The sequence below is a fragment of the Trichosurus vulpecula genome, chromosome 8 (genome assembly GCF_011100635.1).
Source record: "Trichosurus vulpecula isolate mTriVul1 chromosome 8, mTriVul1.pri, whole genome shotgun sequence".
Lineage (NCBI taxonomy): Eukaryota > Metazoa > Chordata > Mammalia > Diprotodontia > Phalangeridae > Trichosurus > Trichosurus vulpecula.
Genome location: NC_050580.1, coordinates 176,375,727 through 176,394,379, shown reverse-complemented (window position 1 = coordinate 176,394,379; position 18,653 = coordinate 176,375,727). Strand labels below are relative to the sequence as shown.

General features: G+C 39.6%; 1 protein-coding gene across 1 annotated transcript in view; it reads left to right on the top strand.

Annotated features, from left to right (window-relative positions):
* The window catches only part of LOC118828140 (dehydrogenase/reductase SDR family member 4-like), a 30,765-nt gene extending 12,830 nt beyond the window's left edge, over positions 1 to 17,935 (top strand). Inside the window, exons 4-8 of the mRNA XM_036734559.1 lie at positions 978 to 1,048; positions 1,197 to 1,248; positions 14,823 to 14,957; positions 15,503 to 15,558; positions 17,613 to 17,935. Coding sequence (XP_036590454.1) covers positions 978 to 1,048; positions 1,197 to 1,248; positions 14,823 to 14,957; positions 15,503 to 15,558; positions 17,613 to 17,727 — 429 coding nt within the window. The 3' untranslated portion in view covers positions 17,728 to 17,935. The remainder of the gene's footprint in view (positions 1 to 977; positions 1,049 to 1,196; positions 1,249 to 14,822; positions 14,958 to 15,502; positions 15,559 to 17,612) is intronic.
* Positions 17,936 to 18,653: the final 718 nt, after the last annotated feature.

The window sequence follows — 18,653 nt, the reverse complement described above, 5'->3', positions numbered from 1 at the left end:
ATGATGCAGGGGAGGGCAGATGGGGGTGGAGGTAATCAAAACAAACACTTTGGAAAGGGGACAGGGTCAAGGGAGAAAATTCAATAAAGCGGGATGGGTTGGGAAGGAGCAAAATGTAGTTAGCCTTTCACAACATGAGTATTGTGGAAGGGTTATACATAATAATACATGTGTGGCCTAGGTTGAATTGCTCAACTTCTTAGGGAGGGTGGGTGGGAAGGGAAGAGGGAAGGGAATTTGGAACTCAAAGTTTTAAAATCAGATGTTCAAAAACAAAAAAAGTTTTTGTATGCAACTAAAAAATAAGATACACAGGCAATGGGGCCTAGAAATTTATCTTGCCCTACAAGAAAGGAAGGGAAAAGGGGATGAGAGGGGAGGGGGGTGATAGAGGGGAGGGCTGACTGGGGAACAGGGCAACCAGAATATAAGCCATCTTGGAGTGGGGGGGAGGGCAGAAATGGGGAGAAAATTTGTAATTCAAACTGTTGTGAAAATCAATGCTGAAAACCAAATATGTTAAATAAATAAATTGCATTTAAAAAAAAATAAATGAAAATAAAGTGAAGGGTCTGGACTAAATGGTCTCTGGAATCCCCTCTACCTTCAAATCTATGAATAAGCATCTCTTAAGTGCCTACAATCAAGGCACCATGATAGGCATTGGAGACAGACAAACACAAAAAGAAAGCAATGCCTTCCCTCGAGATGCTTACATTCTACTAATTACATGACATCCCCAATCAGAAGGCCCCCAGATGTGCCAAGCAAATTCCATGGTAGCCTTGCATGTTCAGGTCTGTTCTGATCAAAATAAGACCATCAGGGTGGATTCAGCCTTGACCTTGTCTGTGGAAACAGGGAGAACAGGGCCATGTGCTTGCTTAGCTGGCCCTAACCCTAATCCACTGACCTATCACTCTGTCTTTCTTCACATTCCCTTCCCAATAATTGATTTTCCTCCTCTTCTGTTTCAGACTCTGGATGTTAATGTGAAGGCCACAGCCCTGCTAATGAATGTGGTGGTGCCAGAGATGAAGAAGCGAGGGTACAGGAGTCAAAGGGGACCTGTGTGGTGGTGGGGAGTTAGACTGGAAATGAGAAAAAGACACCCCTCATGCATTTGAAAGGAAAGGAAAAAAGGGTAGGGGGTCTCTAACATGAGAATGCAACAATAGTGTCATTGTCTATTTCAGAGGTGGCTCAGTGGTGATTGTGTCCTCAGTTGCTGCCTTCATGCCCGCCAAGGTAAATCACTCCTTTTATCGGTATTTGTGCTCCTGCTCTCCATACCCAACTTTCTCCAGTGCCAAGATTTTAACTGCTGTTCCTTTACAGAGTCAGATATTCATATTCTTTCTTCCAGGAGAAACAACCTAATCTGAACGCTAAGTGGACAGATATCCTAGGTGGGGGTCTCTTTTCCTCATAAGCACCAGCATGACTCCCTCCTGCCTGGGCCATGACTCTCATTCTCTTCCCTCTAGGCATTATCCTATCAACTAGTGTACTTAAAATGTTGTATCCAGAATTGAGCACAGGATTTCAGAAACAATCTGACCAGGTCACTATCCCGTAATCTGTACTTTCATCGTTATTAGAAAAGCTTCCCTCTACCAACGCAGAGCAGCACCTCCTGTGAAACTCACTGTCTGAGGGGCAGATAGGTAATGCAGTGGATAGAGCACCAGCCCTCCAGTCAGGAGGACCTGAGTTCAAATCTGGCCTCAGATACTTACTAGCTGGGTGACCCTCACCAAGTCACTCCTTCCGCCCCATCCCAAAAAGAAACTGATTGTCTGAGAGAGTTACTTAGCACTCTATGAGGTTGAATGATCTGTCTAGGGTTCCTCAGCAAGGAAGGGATCCAAGACAAGGCTTAAACTCACTTCTTCCTGATTCCTAAACCAGCTCTATATTGGCTATGCTATTTGGTCCCTTTCTAGCTCCTATGCTTCTCCTGAATCAGTCTAAGATCACATCTGCCTTTTTTGCTGCTATATCACTCAGTTAATAAGTATTACATTTGCAGCTCACTAAGACCTTCAGATCCGTTTCTTATGAAATGCTGCTGACTTCATCTGAGTAGGCTCAAGAACAGATCACTGGGCAACTTCACTAGAGACTTAAATTTACACTGAGTCATTAACGACTATCCTTTGGGTTCAGTCATTCAACCACCTCCAAATCTACCTAACTGTCCCATTTTTAGGCCAAGGATGTCAAATACATGGCCTGTGGGTCCCACACAGTCCACAATACTCCTGAGTGCAGCCTGAACCGGCTTAAAATGTAATTGGGAATTATTTAACAAAATAAATAAAAATAAGCTAAAACACAGATAAGGGTCGATTTTAAAACTAAGCCGATATATAGCAGATGTGATCTTAAGATACAGATGAATGACCTGGATTCTAGTTTAAGTTTGACACCACTGATTTGGCCCCCTTCTCTATATTGTCTATAAGAATTGCTCCAGCTATTTTGTCAAATTGATTTGTTAAGATTTCATTAAAGATTAAACTATACCTATAGCATCCCCTGATCTAGTAACCCTATCTAAAAGTATCTCAATTTTCCAGATGAGGAAACTGAGTCAGACAGTGGCTAAGTGAATTCTTGCTCAGGCTCACATAGCTTTAAGTGTCTGATGCTGCATTGGAGCTAAATCCACTATGCCACCTGGACGCCTAGAAAAGGAAAGTAGATTAGTCTGGATTGACTTGTTCTTGGTGAAGCCATCTTCTTTGTGACCTTCTAGATGCCAACCATTCCTTTAATAATATGTTCTAGAAATTTCCAGTTATCAAAGCCAAGCCCACTGTCCTATATTTTGCAGATTCTTCTCTCTTCTCTATTTGGAAAATTAGGACATTATTTGTCCCTTTTGAGTCTTAGAATAGCTCTCCTGTTCTCCATAGCTTTTCTTTTTTATTGTTGTTAGTTTTTATTGGTAATTTCTACTTATTACATCATCATAATTATCAAAAGTATTCCTCTCTGACCCCCTCCTAGAGACACATCCATTAAAAAATAGTGGTGGCTTTTTTTAGAAGAAAAAATCAGTATAACTGATCAATATATTGAAAAAGTCTGAAAACCTGTGCAATGTGCAACACCTATGAACCTCTCATCTCTACAAAGGGTGAGTTGGGGTGTGTCTTCTAATATCTGTCCTTTCAAGTCCTGCTTGATCTTTATAATTTTGTTACATTCCCTTCTTTGATGCATAGTTGTTCCTTCTATTTATTGTGTATATTGTTTTCTTGACTCCATTTATGTCACTCTGCATCAGTTTGTATAGTTCTTTCCATGCTGCCCTGTGTTCATTACACACATCAATTACTATAGCACAGTAATACTCCATAACAATCATATTCCACAATCTATGTAGGAATCTAGCTTGTTTCTAATTCTTACTTATCACAAGAAATGTTCCTATAAATATTTGGGGAGTACATGGGGATTTTCTTTTTATCAGTGGCTTCCTTGGTATATAAGCCAGTAATGGAGTTTCTGGTTCAAAGGACATGGGCATTTTCATCAATTTATTTACATAATTCCAAATCACTTTTCAAAATGATTGTACCATTTCATTGCTCTATCAATGATGTATTAGTGTGCATATCATTCCATAACCCTTCCATTGAGTGTTGCCATTTTTGTAATTTTTCCAATTTTGCAGGGTATGAAGTAAAACCTCAGGGTTAATTTGCATTTCTTACTACTTTTCAATGTTTTGCCATTATTATATAGAAATGCTGTTGATTTCCAAGGATTTATTTTGTAACCTATAACTTTGTTGAAACTATTAATTGTCTCAATTGGTTTCTTTGCAGATTCCCTAGGGTTTTCTGAGTATACTACCATGTCTTCAGAAAATAAGGATAATTATGTCTCCTCTTTACCTATAATAATACATTTGATTTCTTGCTGTTGTCTTATTGCTGTTGCTAGCATTTCCAGAACTATATCAAATAACAGTGAGGAGAGTGAGCATCCTTGCTTCACTCCTGTATTGATTGAGAAAGGTTCTATTGTATCCCTAGTACATCTTGCTTTTGGTTTTATTTCAGCTGAAACATAGTGGATTATGTTCCAGCCTCTTATTTTAATTCTATGTACTTCTTGTAAGCAAAATATTGTTGGATTCTGGTTTCTAACCTATTCTGCAATCATCTTCCATTTTGTGGATGAGTTTATCCCATTGAAGTTTACAGTTATGATTGCTAACTGTGTATTTCCCTCCATCCTATTTTCTTATACTTATCCTTCTTTTTTTACATTGTCCTACAGTTTAACCATATTTATTCCCTTATGATTTCTGCTGCGTGTTTACCTTCTTATGCTTCTCTTAAGGCCTCTATTCAATGTCAAATTTTCTGCACAGGTTTGGTCTTTTTGTCAGGAATGCTTCAAAATCTTTTATTTTAACAAATGTCATTTCTCCCCTGTAGGGATAAGTTATTCTTGGCAGTAAAACTAGATCCTTCGCCTCCTGGCATATCATATGCCAAGTCCTCCATTTCTTTATAGAACCAAATCTTCCAGACCACACCCAGCACAAGGTCCCCATCTCCTTTCACACAACCTCTCTCTTCACTCATAGACACATTTGTCAGCAGAACCCCTTCCCAACACCAAAGCAACATCTCCTCTCCTCCCCCTTTCAGTTCTTCTACCATCCTCTTTACTCACTCCTCTGCATTCTCATCTCTCACTAAGACCACAGAGGTTACCCTGCCCTCGTTGCTAGCCTTTATTTAGACCCAGACACATCACATTTCTTTCTATCCTCCTTCCTCATTCCTCCTCTTTTATATACCTTTCCATGTTGTATGTAGAACTACAAAATTCCTTCATTCACCTGTAGGCAGGATGTCATCAGGTTCCATCCATAATGCCCTAGGCTTGCCTCTACACTGTGATCTCCACCAGGCTCCCTCCTTTACCCCTGTTCCTATGTGTACATTTAGAAAAATGTTTCATGTTAGTCTTTCTGTTATCATGTTGCAGTTTGCAATCATTTATTCCTCCTGTATTTCTGTTATCTGCGGTGTGAAACAAACAAATAATCTCTACAGTTTTGGTTTTCTTTCTAAAATGTTTCAATTGTCTCTTTGTTATTGAATGTTCACCTTTCATGCATAGTTAAGCTCCGATTTGCAGGGCAGGTTACCCTGAGCCCTATCTTCAGCTCCATTGCTCTTTGGAACATATTATTCTCTTCCCTCCTGATTTTTCTAGTGGGTGAAAAATGGTGTTATTCAAATTTCCTTTCCTTTGTATCTGAAGGTCTTTCTTCTAACCACTTGTTCTTTCTGAATTGAATTGTTAAATTTAACTATTATGTGTCTTGGGATGTGCATCCTTGGGATTTTTCTGGAGGCGACCCATGAATTCTTTCAAGTGGAATTTCATTTTTTCTGTTCAGAAGTTCTGGACAATTCTCTTGAATTATTTCTTGCATTATGGTGCTCAAATGCTTTGTCTTGTCATGTTCTTCTGAAAGATATGTAATCCTTAGCTCGACTCTATGTTTCCTTTCTTTGCTTGCCTAGTAAGGATATCTTCTTTGAACATTGTTTTTTTTTATTTTCTTCTTCTAGATTGTCCTTCATTTCTGTATATTTGCATCCCCAATTTATTGTTCTCTTTTTTGTTCCTTTGGTGAGACTTGCTCTTCCATATTCCAGTTTTTCTATTCTTCCCATTATTTTTCCTTTGCAGGCCATAAATTATGCTCTCATGATTCTCATTTCACTTTTGAACCACCCAGGAATGACATGTTGTAATTCCATAGTCTTACATTCTATAGAGCATAGTTTGTGTCATCTGGATAATTTTTCTTTATTTTGCTGTATGTCTTCATAGATGCCTGAACTCCTTTGGAGTCTGGAGGCCGTATTTGCTTCTGTTAGTGTTTTCCTTGTTCATTTATGTGCTTATATTCCAGATCCTTTTGAGTTTTCTTCTTCCCTGAAACTTTGGTAATTTCAGGCTCCCCTCCCTCCACCCCCACCCCTCTTATTTTCCACTATTGATCATTTCTTTCTCCCTTCTGATGGTGGTTTTTTTTGAGAGTTCAATCTCAGAATATCTCAGCCTCCTCCTGCATTAGGCGGTTTACAAATCACCAGCCTGGGTCATGTCACAAGTGAATTGAGTGGATAGAACTCGCCCCACTTTTTGCTGAGTACTTTCCTTCAGGCTTAGTGAAGTGATACATGACACCCTCCTGCACACACACACACACACACACACACACACACACACACTCACACACTTACACACACACACACACACACACACAGAAACACACACACACACACAAAACATCTTGTCCTACTCCCTCTGTTCCTCGGTCCTCATACTGTTACTACAGGGTTGATGGACCCAGCACCTGAACATTTTGCATCTAGTTCTATAGGGTTGTCTGCTGAAGCACTGACTGTCTGACATGACCTCAGGATGACTTTGGCTCCTGGAGGCCTCCTGTGGTACCCACTCGTGTTGTAGCTCTCATTGTCAAAGCAAATTTCCTTAGAGTGGTCCCCTCAGCAAGGAAAAGAGGGAGGGGGAGAGGGGACCCAAGAGTGTGGAGTTGGATTTTGTTAAATGCCTATGCATTGGGTATTGGGTCTGCTAGTGAAGCCTTTCTGTCAGTAGTGTGAGAGGTAGATGAGGGGTGCCGAGTGAGCTCAGCGTCAGTGAGCATCAGTTCATGATCTCTTTTTATTGACCTTCTTTTGGATTCAGGGTGCCCTAGATCATGGAGATAGCTGAAGTTGTTTTTATCTTTGAAGCATAATTCCTGTTTTGGAAAGGTTTGAGAGGTCAAAGTTGATCAGAGAACATGTCTAGCCCACTATCTTATTTCTCACATGACCCAAAACTCCTCTCCTTAGCCTTTCTTGTTGACTTTGCTCAGCAAATACGTCTTCTTGTTCCTTCAGTTTCCTGGGCAATAGTTTATCAAGATAGGAAGATTTGGCTTTTTTTTCCATCATCAACATTTAATAAGCACTTCATAGACACTTGTTTCTTGATTAATTGATCAAGGACAGCAAGATAATTTCTTCTAGTGTTCTCACTTATCTTGGGCTTCAGTTTATCTTGGGCTTCAACCCCTATTAGCTATTTCTCTTGCTCTTCTTAACCCAAAGACTACTTGACATTAGAGAGAGAGAGAGAGAGAGAGAGAGAGAGAGAGAGAGAGAAATTAAAAATTGAGCAGCTTTACCTTCTCTACCACTGTTGTCATCATCTCCCTTCTTCAGTCATCTCTTCTCCAATGTAATTTTTAAAAAACCAATTTTTTGCTTCTCTTAGTTTTTCTCATCAGCCTAAGTTCACATTATGCTTTAGTGCTTCTAGCACTATTCTAACAAGGACATGTCTTACTTTTTCACTCTTCCTCCATTACCTTTCCTAGCTTCCGTTTTCTCTACATGCTCTTTTTTATTAATCTAAATTGGTCAGGGAGTTCCCTGTGCATCCACATTAGTCTCCTTAGATAACTGCCCCCCCTTCTCCTCAGTGAAACTGTTTCTTTTTGTACTTCAGAATTTCATTCCTGAGTTTCCTATTCTTCTTCAGCTATCTTCTGTAGAATTTAAGTCTATATGATCCTAATAATCATTCTCTGAACACTTTTAGAATCTAATGTCCAAAAATTCAGGAAATATGCCGTGGAATGTCTCACTCTCCCATTTTTCCTTGGCACAACTTTGTCCCCAAGACAGCAAGCAATCTGATATAGGTTATAGACATGAAATCATGTAAACATATTTCCACATTAGTCATGTTGTGAAAGAAGAAACAGAACAAAAGGGAAAAGCCATGAAAACAAAAAGTGAGGAAAAATGAAAATAGTATGCTTTGATCTGCATTCAGACTTTATAGTTCTTTCTCTGGATGTGGATAGCATTTTCCATCATGAGTCTTTTGGAATTGTCTTGGATCATTGTATTGCTGAGAAGAGCTAAGTCTATCATACTTGATCATTACACAATCTTGCTATTACTATGTACAGTATTCTCCTGGTTCTGCTCATTGCCCTCAGCATCAGTTCAAGTAAGTCTTTCCAGGTTTTCTAAAAGCTTCCTGTTCATCGTTTCTTACAATGCAATAGTATTCCATTACATTTATATACCACAACTTGTTCGGCCATTTCCCAATTGATGGACATCCCCTCAATTTTTAATTGTTTCCCACCACATAAAGAGCTGCTATAAATATTTTTCTACATGAAGGTCCTTTTCCCTTTTTCACAATATCATTGTGATACTGACTTAGTAGTGGTATTGCTGGATTAGAAGGTTTGCACCGCTTCAGTGCCCTTTGGGCATAGTTCCAAATTGCTCTCTAGAGTGGTTGGATGAGTTCACAACTCCACCAATAATGCATTAGTGTCCCAATTTTCCCACATTTTCTCCAACATTTATCATTTTCCTTTTCTGTCATATTAGCCAATCTAATAGGTGTGAGGTGGTACCTCTGAGTCGTTTTAATTTGCACTTCTTTAATCAATTGTTATTTAGAGCATTTTTTCATATGACTACAGATAGCTTTAATTTCTTCATCTGAAAACTGCCTGTTCATATTCTTTGACCATTTATCAATTGCGGAATGATTTGTAGTCTTGTAAGTTTGACTCAGTTCTCTATGTATTTGAGAAATGAGGCCTTTATCAGAAACACTTACTGTAAAATTTGTTTCCCATCTTTCTGCTTTCCTTCTAATCTACGTTTCATTGGTTTTGTTTCTGCAAAACTTTTTAAATTTAATGTAATCAAAACTATCCATTTTGCACTTCATAATATTCTCTCTCTTTTATTTGGTCATATATTCTTTCTTTCTCCATAGATCTGACAGGTTAACTATTCCTTGCTTTCCTAATTTGCTTATGGTATCAGTCTTTATATCTAAATCATGTACCAATTTTGACCTTATCTTGCCATATGGTGTAAGTTGTTGGTCTATACCTAGTTTCTGCCATAATTTTTTCCACTTTCCCTAGCAGTTTTTCTCAAATAGTGAGTTCTTATCCCAGAAGCTGAGGTCTGTGGTTTTATCAAACAGTAGATCACTATAGTCTTTTGCTACTGTGTCTTGTGTACCTAAACTATTCCATTTATCCACCACTCTATTTCTTAGCCAGTTGTCAATAGCTTTGATGATGGCTGCTTTATAATACAGTTTAGATCTGTTACAGTGACGCCACCTTTCTTTGCTTTTTTTTTTTAATGCAATTTATTTATTTAACATATTTGGTTTTCAGCATTGATTTTCACAACAGTTTGAATTACAAATTTTCCCCCCATTTCTACCCTCCCCCCCACTCCAAGATGGCTTATATTCTGGTTGCCCTGTTCCCCAGTCAGCCCTCCCCTCTATCACCCCCCTCCCCTCTCATCCCCTTTTCCCTTCCTTTCTTGTAGGGCAAGATAAATTTCTACACCCCATTGCCTGTGTATCTTATTTTTTAGTTGCATACAAAAACTTTTTTTGTTTTTGAACATCTGATTTTAAAACTTTGAGTTCCAAATTCCCTTCCCTCTTCCCTTCCCACCCACCCTCCCTAAGAAGTTGAGCAATTCAACCTAGGCCACACATGTATTATTATGTATAACCCTTCCACAATACTCATGTTGTGAAAGGCTAACTACATTTTGCTCCTTCCCAACCCATCCCGCTTTATTGAATTTTCTCCCTTGACCCTGTCCCCTTTCCAAAGTGTTTGTTTTGATTACCTCCACCCCCATCTGCCCTCCCCTGCATCATCCCCCCGCCTTTTATTTTTTTTTTATCTTCCTCCCTCTTCTTTCCTGTGGGGTAAGATACCCAACTGAGTATGTATGGTATTCCCCCTCAGGCCAAATCTGATGAGAGCAAGGTTCACTCATTCCCCCCTCACCTGCCCTCTCCCCTCCTCCCATAGAACTGCTTCCTCTTGCCACCTTTATGTGAGATAATCCACCCCATTCTATCTCTCCCTATCTCCCTCTCTCAGTATGTTACTCTCTCATCCCTTAATTTCATTTTATTTCTTTTAGATATCTTCCCTTCATCTTCAACTCACCCTGTGTCTGCTCTCTCTCTTTTACATATATATATATACATATAAACATATATATACATATATATAAATATACATACACATACATACATATACACATAGATATATACATAACAACACATTCACTTATATATATATACACAAACATATATACATATATATATATATATGCATATTCCCTTCAACTACCCTGATACTGAGGTCTCATGAATCATCCTCATCATCTTTCCATGTAGGAACGTAAACAAAACAGTTCAACTTTAGTAAGTCCCTTGCAATTTCCGTTTCTTGATTACCTTTTCATGCTTCTCTTGATTCCTGTGTTTGAAAGTCAAATTTTCTATTCAGTTCTGGTCTTTTCACTGAGAAAGCTTGAAAGTCCTCTATTTTATTGAAACTCAATATTTTGCCTTGGCACATGATACTCAGTTTTGCTGGGTAGGTGATTCTAGGTTTTAATCCTAGCTCCATTGACCTCCGGAATATCGCATTCCAAGCCCTTCGATCTCTTAATGTAGAAGCTGCCAGATCTTGGGTTATTCTGATTGGGTTTCCACAATACTCAAATTGTTTCTTTCTGGCTGCTTGCAGTATTTTCTCCTTGATCTGGGAGCTCTGTAATTTGGCAACAATATTCCTAGGAGATTTCTTTTTGGGATCTATTTGAGGAGGCGATCGATGGATTCTTTCAATTTCTATTTTGCCCTGTGGCTCTAGAATATCAGGGCAGTTCTCCTTGATAATTTCCTGAAAGATGGTATCTAGGCTCTTTTTTTGATCATGGCTTTCGGGTAGTCCAATAATTTTTAAATTATCTCTCCTGGATCTATTTTCCAGGTCAGTGGTTTTTCCAAGGAGATATTTCACATTGTCTTCCATTTTTTCATTCCTCTGGTTCTGTTTTATAATATCCTGATTTCTCATAAAGTCACTAGCTTCCACTTGCTCCAATCTAATTTTTAAAGTAGTATTTTCTTCAGTGGTCTTTTGGACCTCCTTTTCCATTTGGCTAATTCTGCCTTTCAAGGCATTCTTCTCCTCATTGGCTTTTTGGAGCTCTTTTGCCATTTGAGTTAGTCTGTTTTTAAGGTGTTGTTTTCTTCAGTGTATTTTTCAGTATTTTTTTGGGTCTCCTTTAGCAAGTCATTGACTTGTTTTTCATGGTTTTCTCGCATCCTTCTCATTTCTCTTCCCAATTTTTCCTCTACTTCTCTAACTTGCTTTTCCAAATCCTTTTTGAGTTCTTCTATGGCCTGGGGCCAGTTCATGTTTTTCTTGGAGTCTTTGGTTGTAGGCTCTATGACTTTGTTGTCTTCTTTAGGCTGTATGTTTTGGTCTTCTTTGTCACCAAAGAAAGAATCCAAAGTCTGAGACTGAATCTGGGCGCGTTTTCGCTGCCTGGCCATATTCCCAACCAACTAACTTGACCCTTGAGTTTTTCAGTGGGGTATGACTGCTTGTAGACTAACGAGTTCTATGTTCTACGTTTGGGGGGGAGGTGCCAGCTCTGTCAGAGCCACACTCCTCCTTCCCCAAGGACCCCCAGTCCAGACTGGGCTTAGATCTTCAGCAGGCTGTTGCACTCCTGCTCTGATCCGCCACTTAATTCCTCCCACCAGGTGGGCCTGGGGCCGGAAGTAACAACAGCTGTAGCTGCCCCACCTCCGCTGCCCCAGGGGCTGGAAGCCGAACCGCGAACTCCTTCCACTCCTGCAGCTTTTCCCACTAACCTTCTCCGCAGTCTTTGGTGTTTGTGGGTCTAGGGGTCTGGTAACTGCCGCAGCTCACATATTCAGGGCGCTAGGGCCCCCTCCGCCCGGCTTCTGGTCTGGATCGTCCACGCCGCTCAGGCTGGGCTCTGCTCCACTCCATTCCCAGCTCCCAGCTCCGTGTGGAATAGACCTCACCCAGAGACCATCCAGGCTGTCCTGGGCTGGAGCCCTGCTTCCCTCTGCTGTTCTGTGGGTTCTGCCGTTCTAGAATTGGTTCAGAGCCATTTTTATAGGTTTTTTGGAGGGACTCGGCTACCGAGCTCACTCTAGTCCGTGCTTACCAGCTGCCATCTTGGCTCCGCCCCCCTTTCTTTGCTTTTTTTTTCATTAATCCCCTTGATATTCTTGACCTTTTGTTCTTCCAGATGAATTTTGTTATTATTTTTTCTATCTCTATAAAATAAACTTAGTAGTTTGATTGGTATGGCACTGAATAAGTAAATTAATTTAAGTAGAATTGTCACTTTTATTATATTAGCTGGGTCTACCCATGACCAGTTGATATTTTTTCCAATTGTTTAGCTGTGACTTTATTTGTGTGAAAAGTGTTTTTTAATTGTGTTCATATAGTTCCTTGGTTTCCCTTGGCAAGTAGACTCCCAATTATTTTATATTGTCTATACTTATTTTGAATGGAAATTCTTTTTCCTATCTCTTGCTGCCGGGCTTTCTTGGTAAGATATAGAAATGGTGATGGTTTATGTGGGTTTATTTTATAGACTGTGACTGCTAAAGTTGTTAATTATTTCAAGAATTTTTTTAGTTGATTCTCTAGGATTCTTTGAGTATACCATCACATCATCTTCAAAGAGTCATAGTTTTGTTTTCACATTGACTGTAATTCCTTCAATTTTTTTTTCTTCTCATTTCTAAAGTTAACATTTCTAGCTAACATATTGAATAAGTGGTGATAATTGGCATCCTTGTTTCCTCCATGATCTTATTGGGAAGGCTTATCCCCGTTACAGATGATGCTTGCTATGGTTTTAAATAGATACTATTTATCATTTTAAGGAAAGCTCCATTTATTCCTATATTCTCTAGTGTTTTTAATAGGAATGGGTGCTATATTTTGTCAAAAGCTTTTCCTGTATCTATTGAGATAATCAAATAACTTGTGTTGGTTTTGTTATTGATATGGTCAATTTTGTTAATAGTTTTCCTAATATTGAACCAGCACTGCTTTCCTGGTATAAATCCTGCTCAGTCACAGTGCATGATCCTTGTGATATATTGCTGTAATCTCTTTGCTAATATTTTATTTAAAATTTTTGCATCACTATTCATTAGGGAAATTGATCTATAATTTTCTTGTGTTGTTTTGACTCTTCCTGATGTAGCTATTAGTACCATATTTGTGTGATAAAGGGAATTTGGTAGGACTCCTTCACCTATTTTTCCAAATACTTTATAAGTATTGGAATTAATTGTTCTTTAAAAGTTTGGTAGAATTCACTTGTAAATCCATCTGGCCCTGGAGATCTTTACTTGGGTTGTTCATTGATGGTTTGGTTGATTTCTTTTTCTAAAATAGGGTTATTTAAGTATTTTATTGCCTCTTCTGTTATTCTGGGCTACTTAGATTTTTGTAGATATTCATCCATTTCACTTAAATTGTCAGATTTGTTGGCATACAGTTGGGCAAAATAGCTCCTAATTATTGCTTTAATTTCTTCTTCATTGGTGGTGAATTCACTCTTTATTTTTGATGCCAATAATTTGGTTTTCTTCTTTTTTAATCACATTAATCAGGGGTTTATCTTTTTATTGTTTCTTCTCATAAAACCTGCTCTTAGTTTTATTTATTAATATTTTTCTTTCAATTGTATTTATCTCTCCTTTGATTTTTAGAATTTCTAATTTGGTGTTTAATTGGGGATTTTTAATTTGTACTTTTTCTAACTTTTTTAATTGCATAACCAATTCATTGATCTGCTTTTTCTCTATTTTATTCATGTAAGCATTTAGAGGTATAAAATTTCCCCTAACTGCTGCTTTAGCAGCATCCCATATATTGTTGTATGTTGTCTTATTATTGTCATTCTCTTTGATGAAATTATTCATTGTTTCTATGATTTTTTTCACCCATTCATTCTTTAGGTTTAGATTATTTAGTTTCCAATTAACTTCTAACTTATCTTTCCCTGGCCATTTATTGCATATAATTTTATTGCATCATAATCTCAAAAGGATACATTTACTATTTCTGCCTTTCAGCATTTGAATGTGAGAGTTTATGCCCTACTACATGGTCAATTTTTGTATACGTGACATTACCACTGAGGAAAAGGTATATTCCTTTCTATACCCATTCAATTTTCTCCAGAGGTCTATCATATCTAACTTTTCCAAAATTCTATTTACCTCCTTAATTTCTTGTAAGGTGAAATTTCTTGAGGCCATGAGTGAGGTAAAAGTTGAGGTGAAGTTTCTTGAGGCCTAGTAAGACTCCCTAAAGAGCTACCCTCAGCACCTCCTATTTTTTGATTCAGTGGAGCCAGCCTGGAGGTGTCTATACTTCACTCAAGTCAAATCTCAGCATCTCAAGGTCTTGTCTTTTCTGAGGTCCTCTCAAGTTATCTTAAGAGGACACCTGCTTTACCCCCTTTATTTTTGCTGCTCTATTTTGCTTTTGTGGAGATTTTCTGTTTGTGGAAGAAATCTGAAGAATCTGGAAATTTCTGACCTACTCCACCAGTGTCCCACAATGCCAGTCCCATATCTTCCTAATATTCAATACTACCTCACCACCACCACCACTACCCCTTTTTCCTGTCCTGGTCCCTTTGAATAAGGTAAAAACTACCAGAGCCATATTTCAGTCATAAGTCCTATTCCAGCAAGTCTCGATGATTTCATATTGTGTTGAAAGAGAGTATAAGGATTCTATCCACCTCCTCACTTAGAAAACTCAGAAATTAGTAGAAACTGGGGGAAAAACACCACATTTTTCCTTTCCATCCATCTAGTTCCTGGGCCCCTATAATGTTAGCAAAACAGCCCTGCTGGCACTCACCAAGAACTTTGCTTCTGAGTTGGAACCAATGGGCATTAGAGTGAACTGCCTGGCACCAGGCCTCATGAAGACCAACTTCAGCTCCATGGTAAGGAGGGTAAGACAGAGAGGGAAGGGAGGTTCAGGGCCCACCCACTGGGAGTCCCTACTGAGGTCCTTCCTCTATTCCAAAGAGATGGCTGTCTTCCTGTGGGGATTCAGGGGAGGAGACCCCATCTGTTTCTTAAGTTTCCCAATGTCTTATCTAATAGCCTGGCCTTCCTGATATACCCTTGCCATATCATCTCTCCCCCACCTCTCTTTTGTGACATATGGGGTGAAAACAGGGGTCAAAGCTTCCATCTCCATCTCTTCTGTGTCCCCTTCAGGGATGACACAGGTAACCCTTCTTAGCTCCAATGGAGTGACTAGCCAGAAAGTGATCAAAAGAGAGGGATGGAAAATAGGAGAACAGAAGAAGCCTCAGGGAAGAAGTAGGTAAGGGGAGGAAAAGGATGAGGCCATGTTACACCTGGCTTCTAATCCTAAATCACTTTAGTAAAAACCAAAGCCAGTCCCTTTTTCTCAGGGTCCCTCAGCGTCTTCCTCTTGGGCAAAAGCAATGTCATGTCAGTGTCTCCCCTTTCCCAACAGTTCTGGGAAAACGAGGCTAAAGAGAAGGAAGCTAAGAAAACCCTGAATATATCCAGGTAAGGGTCTTCATCTGGTGAGTAACTGGATAAGGAAAGAGACGTACTGCAAGGGGATAGTCACCCAGACAATCCAGATATGTCACAGAAGATCAAGCAAGTGGTGGCACCATCCCCCAGAGTAGAACACAAGTCCCTGATGTTAGTATACACAAACATTTAAAGGATTTTAGGGCACTGCAAACAAGCATGGATTAGATGTTTTAATAAATGTTAGGTGCTCCCTTTATGCCATGATCTATTCTAATTTATATTATGCTTAGCTGTATATATCTTGTTCTCTCCCTCCCACTACATTGTAAACTCTTTGAAGGCAGGAATCGTGTCTCATGTATCTTTGGCTCTTTCCCTTGCCTTCCACAAAATGTGACACACAATAAGCACTTAGGAAATGTTTGTTGAATGAATATTGAATGAAAGCTATTTGGGGAGTAGATAAACATACAGTAATGATGGTGGTTATTGGTGTGTCTGACTCTAAACAATAAGTGAATTTCTGAAGTGAGAAACTGCCTATAAACTAAATTGAGCCAAATCAAAACACATTGTGAGAGTACTAGGAAATGTTGCTATGTAAAGGAAGCTCTCAGTGTGATCTTTAGGGAAAAGAAGGAGCCTTTGTAGCACAAATAATTGCCACTACCCCTTAATTTATAGGAGCACCTAGGTAGTACAGTGGGTAGAGTGCCGGGCCTGGAGTCAAGAACACTCATCTTCAGTGACTTCAAATATGGCTTCAGACACTTAGCTGTATGACCTTGGCCAAGTCACTTAACTCTGCTTGCCCCATTATCTGTAAAATGAGCTGCACAAGGAAATGAAAAACCACCCCAGTATCTTTTCCAAGAAAATCCCAAATGGGGTCATGAAGAGTCAGGAACAACTGAAAAATGACTGAAGAGCAACAAAACTTTAGGTTTTTTATATTGAGTTTTCTTAAAGCAGGGTATACTTGTAATTTATCATCATCATTTTATAGCAGCAAGGCAGTGTGATTTAAAAGTAAAATGTCCAGAAAATACAGGTCCAAATGCTATCTCTATCCCATATTGACTGACTTACCTCTGAGCAACAAATCAGAGTATTTGTTAGGCTGCGTCAGGAGAGGGGATTCCTTCACTTTAGGAGTTCTGTACATCAATGAACTCACAGGGCGAGTCTGAACAAAATCCAAATTATTTTATTATGATATGACTCCTATAATTCTTCAGCAGCTTATGATTTCATCAGTATGGGTTTGCCCTCCAGGGATGCCCATTGCAATTCCTCGGTGAATAATAGGTGGTCTTTGAGTGTTGCTGCAACCAAAATATTCATCACTTTTAGGCCAATCTGTTGAGGAGCCTGAATTTAGAGAGGCTGGTTCTCAGAGGACAGATGTACTGTCTGTCACCTAGTCTGTACTTGAATCCTATTCCAGCTTGCTAAGACCTCCTGGAGCTTGTATTCCTTTTAAAGAACTCAGGGTCACCAGGGTGAGGACTCAACTCTAGTAGAATTATAATTATTACATAAAAACATGAAAGATCTGTGATTTCATCACTATAGGAGAATTCCTGGTATGGGGACCTCTCTCCACCAAAGAAGTTGGCCTCCTGTCCACATAACTGAGTATCTAAGTTCTATGCAGTTAAAAGCATACAGAGATTACGGACTAGGTTAGTGGGTCAAAGGTTGTTTTTGAACCTAGTCTTCCAAACTACATGTCTACATGTCATATTGCCTTCAGTAGTAGTAGTAGTGGTAGTAGTAGTAGCAGTAGGGAATTTCTTAAAACCACTTATTTATAAAAACGCTTTCAGATATAGATTAGGGAGAGGGAACAGAGCAGGCTGGTGCCTAGAAGTATATTTGCTACCTGTTAACAAACAAAGGTTATTTGCTTAGGGCAGTTGATTAGAAAGAGCTGGGTCAAGGCACCCAAGACACTTCATTTTATTCCCTATTTCTCCTCTTCCCTCTGAGGACTATTGGGAGGATCTACTGAGATTATGTAAGATGCTAATGTGTGAGCTGTAATTATTCTTGCTGTTATGATCACTATTCTTTTCCAGGCTGGGCGAGCCTCATGAATGTGCAGGCATCGTATCTTTCCTGTGTTCACCGGATGCTAGCTACATCACAGGAGAAACTATAGTAGTGGCTGGAGGGTCTCCTTCCCGTCTTTGATCAGCCTGGGAAGAACACCCTGAGATTCTAGAAGCTATCTATAATGAAGAGAAGGCTCAAGATTGGACCTCGACTTCTGAATTCCTAGACTTATCTCCTCTAACCTTGCCCATCCCACTGACTTCCCTGGAATAAAAAAGGCCTGTGTAAGCAGCTAGGGAACCCCCTGTTTGCCATGTATGGGAATAAAAGTCCTTCCTTAAGGAAATCTGTCCTGTATAAAACTACATGAGATACGAAGGTAGAACTGAATGCATTTAGGGTCCTCCATCTTCCCACTACCTCAGCCTCAGAGGATAAGATTTCCTCCCTACACTAGCCCCAATCGTCTCTTGCTCCTGAGTTTGACAGTACATCTCTGAAGACTGAAGTGGGGGCAGTGGGGAGTATTGGGAGAAAGGCAATATGACCAACATGTTTCCCCAGTGAGCCAAGGTCACTCCCCCACCCCACCCCACACACCCCTGAGACATCTCTTACTTCTCCCTAACCTCTAGCCTTTCCTCTCTCACACATAGCAGCAACATTCCCCCACCCCTCATTAGGACAGGGAGGACTGGGAGATTTTCCCACTCATACATTAGCTCTGCACCTGAAGGAGGAGAAGAGCTTCAACAGGGCCTTTGCCGAGAATAATTCATGAGCCTCTTCATAAGGAGCCCTAAGCTGAGCATCAGCTTTCCTGTGACATAGAAGAAGTCACCCCTACCCTTGTGCTACATCTCTTAGAAATAGGGTAAGGGTCCAAGATCAAAGGCGGGGAGCAGCTGTAGCTGCAGAAACGGGAAAGAATACACATTCATTTTATACTGTTTTTAATATACAATTTGCTACCCCCAGGCTCACAATAGATCCTCCTGAGTCCTTTTTGCATTTAGTGTTTGTTAGGAAAGATGGCTACTGTCAATTAAACCTGCTAAGATGGT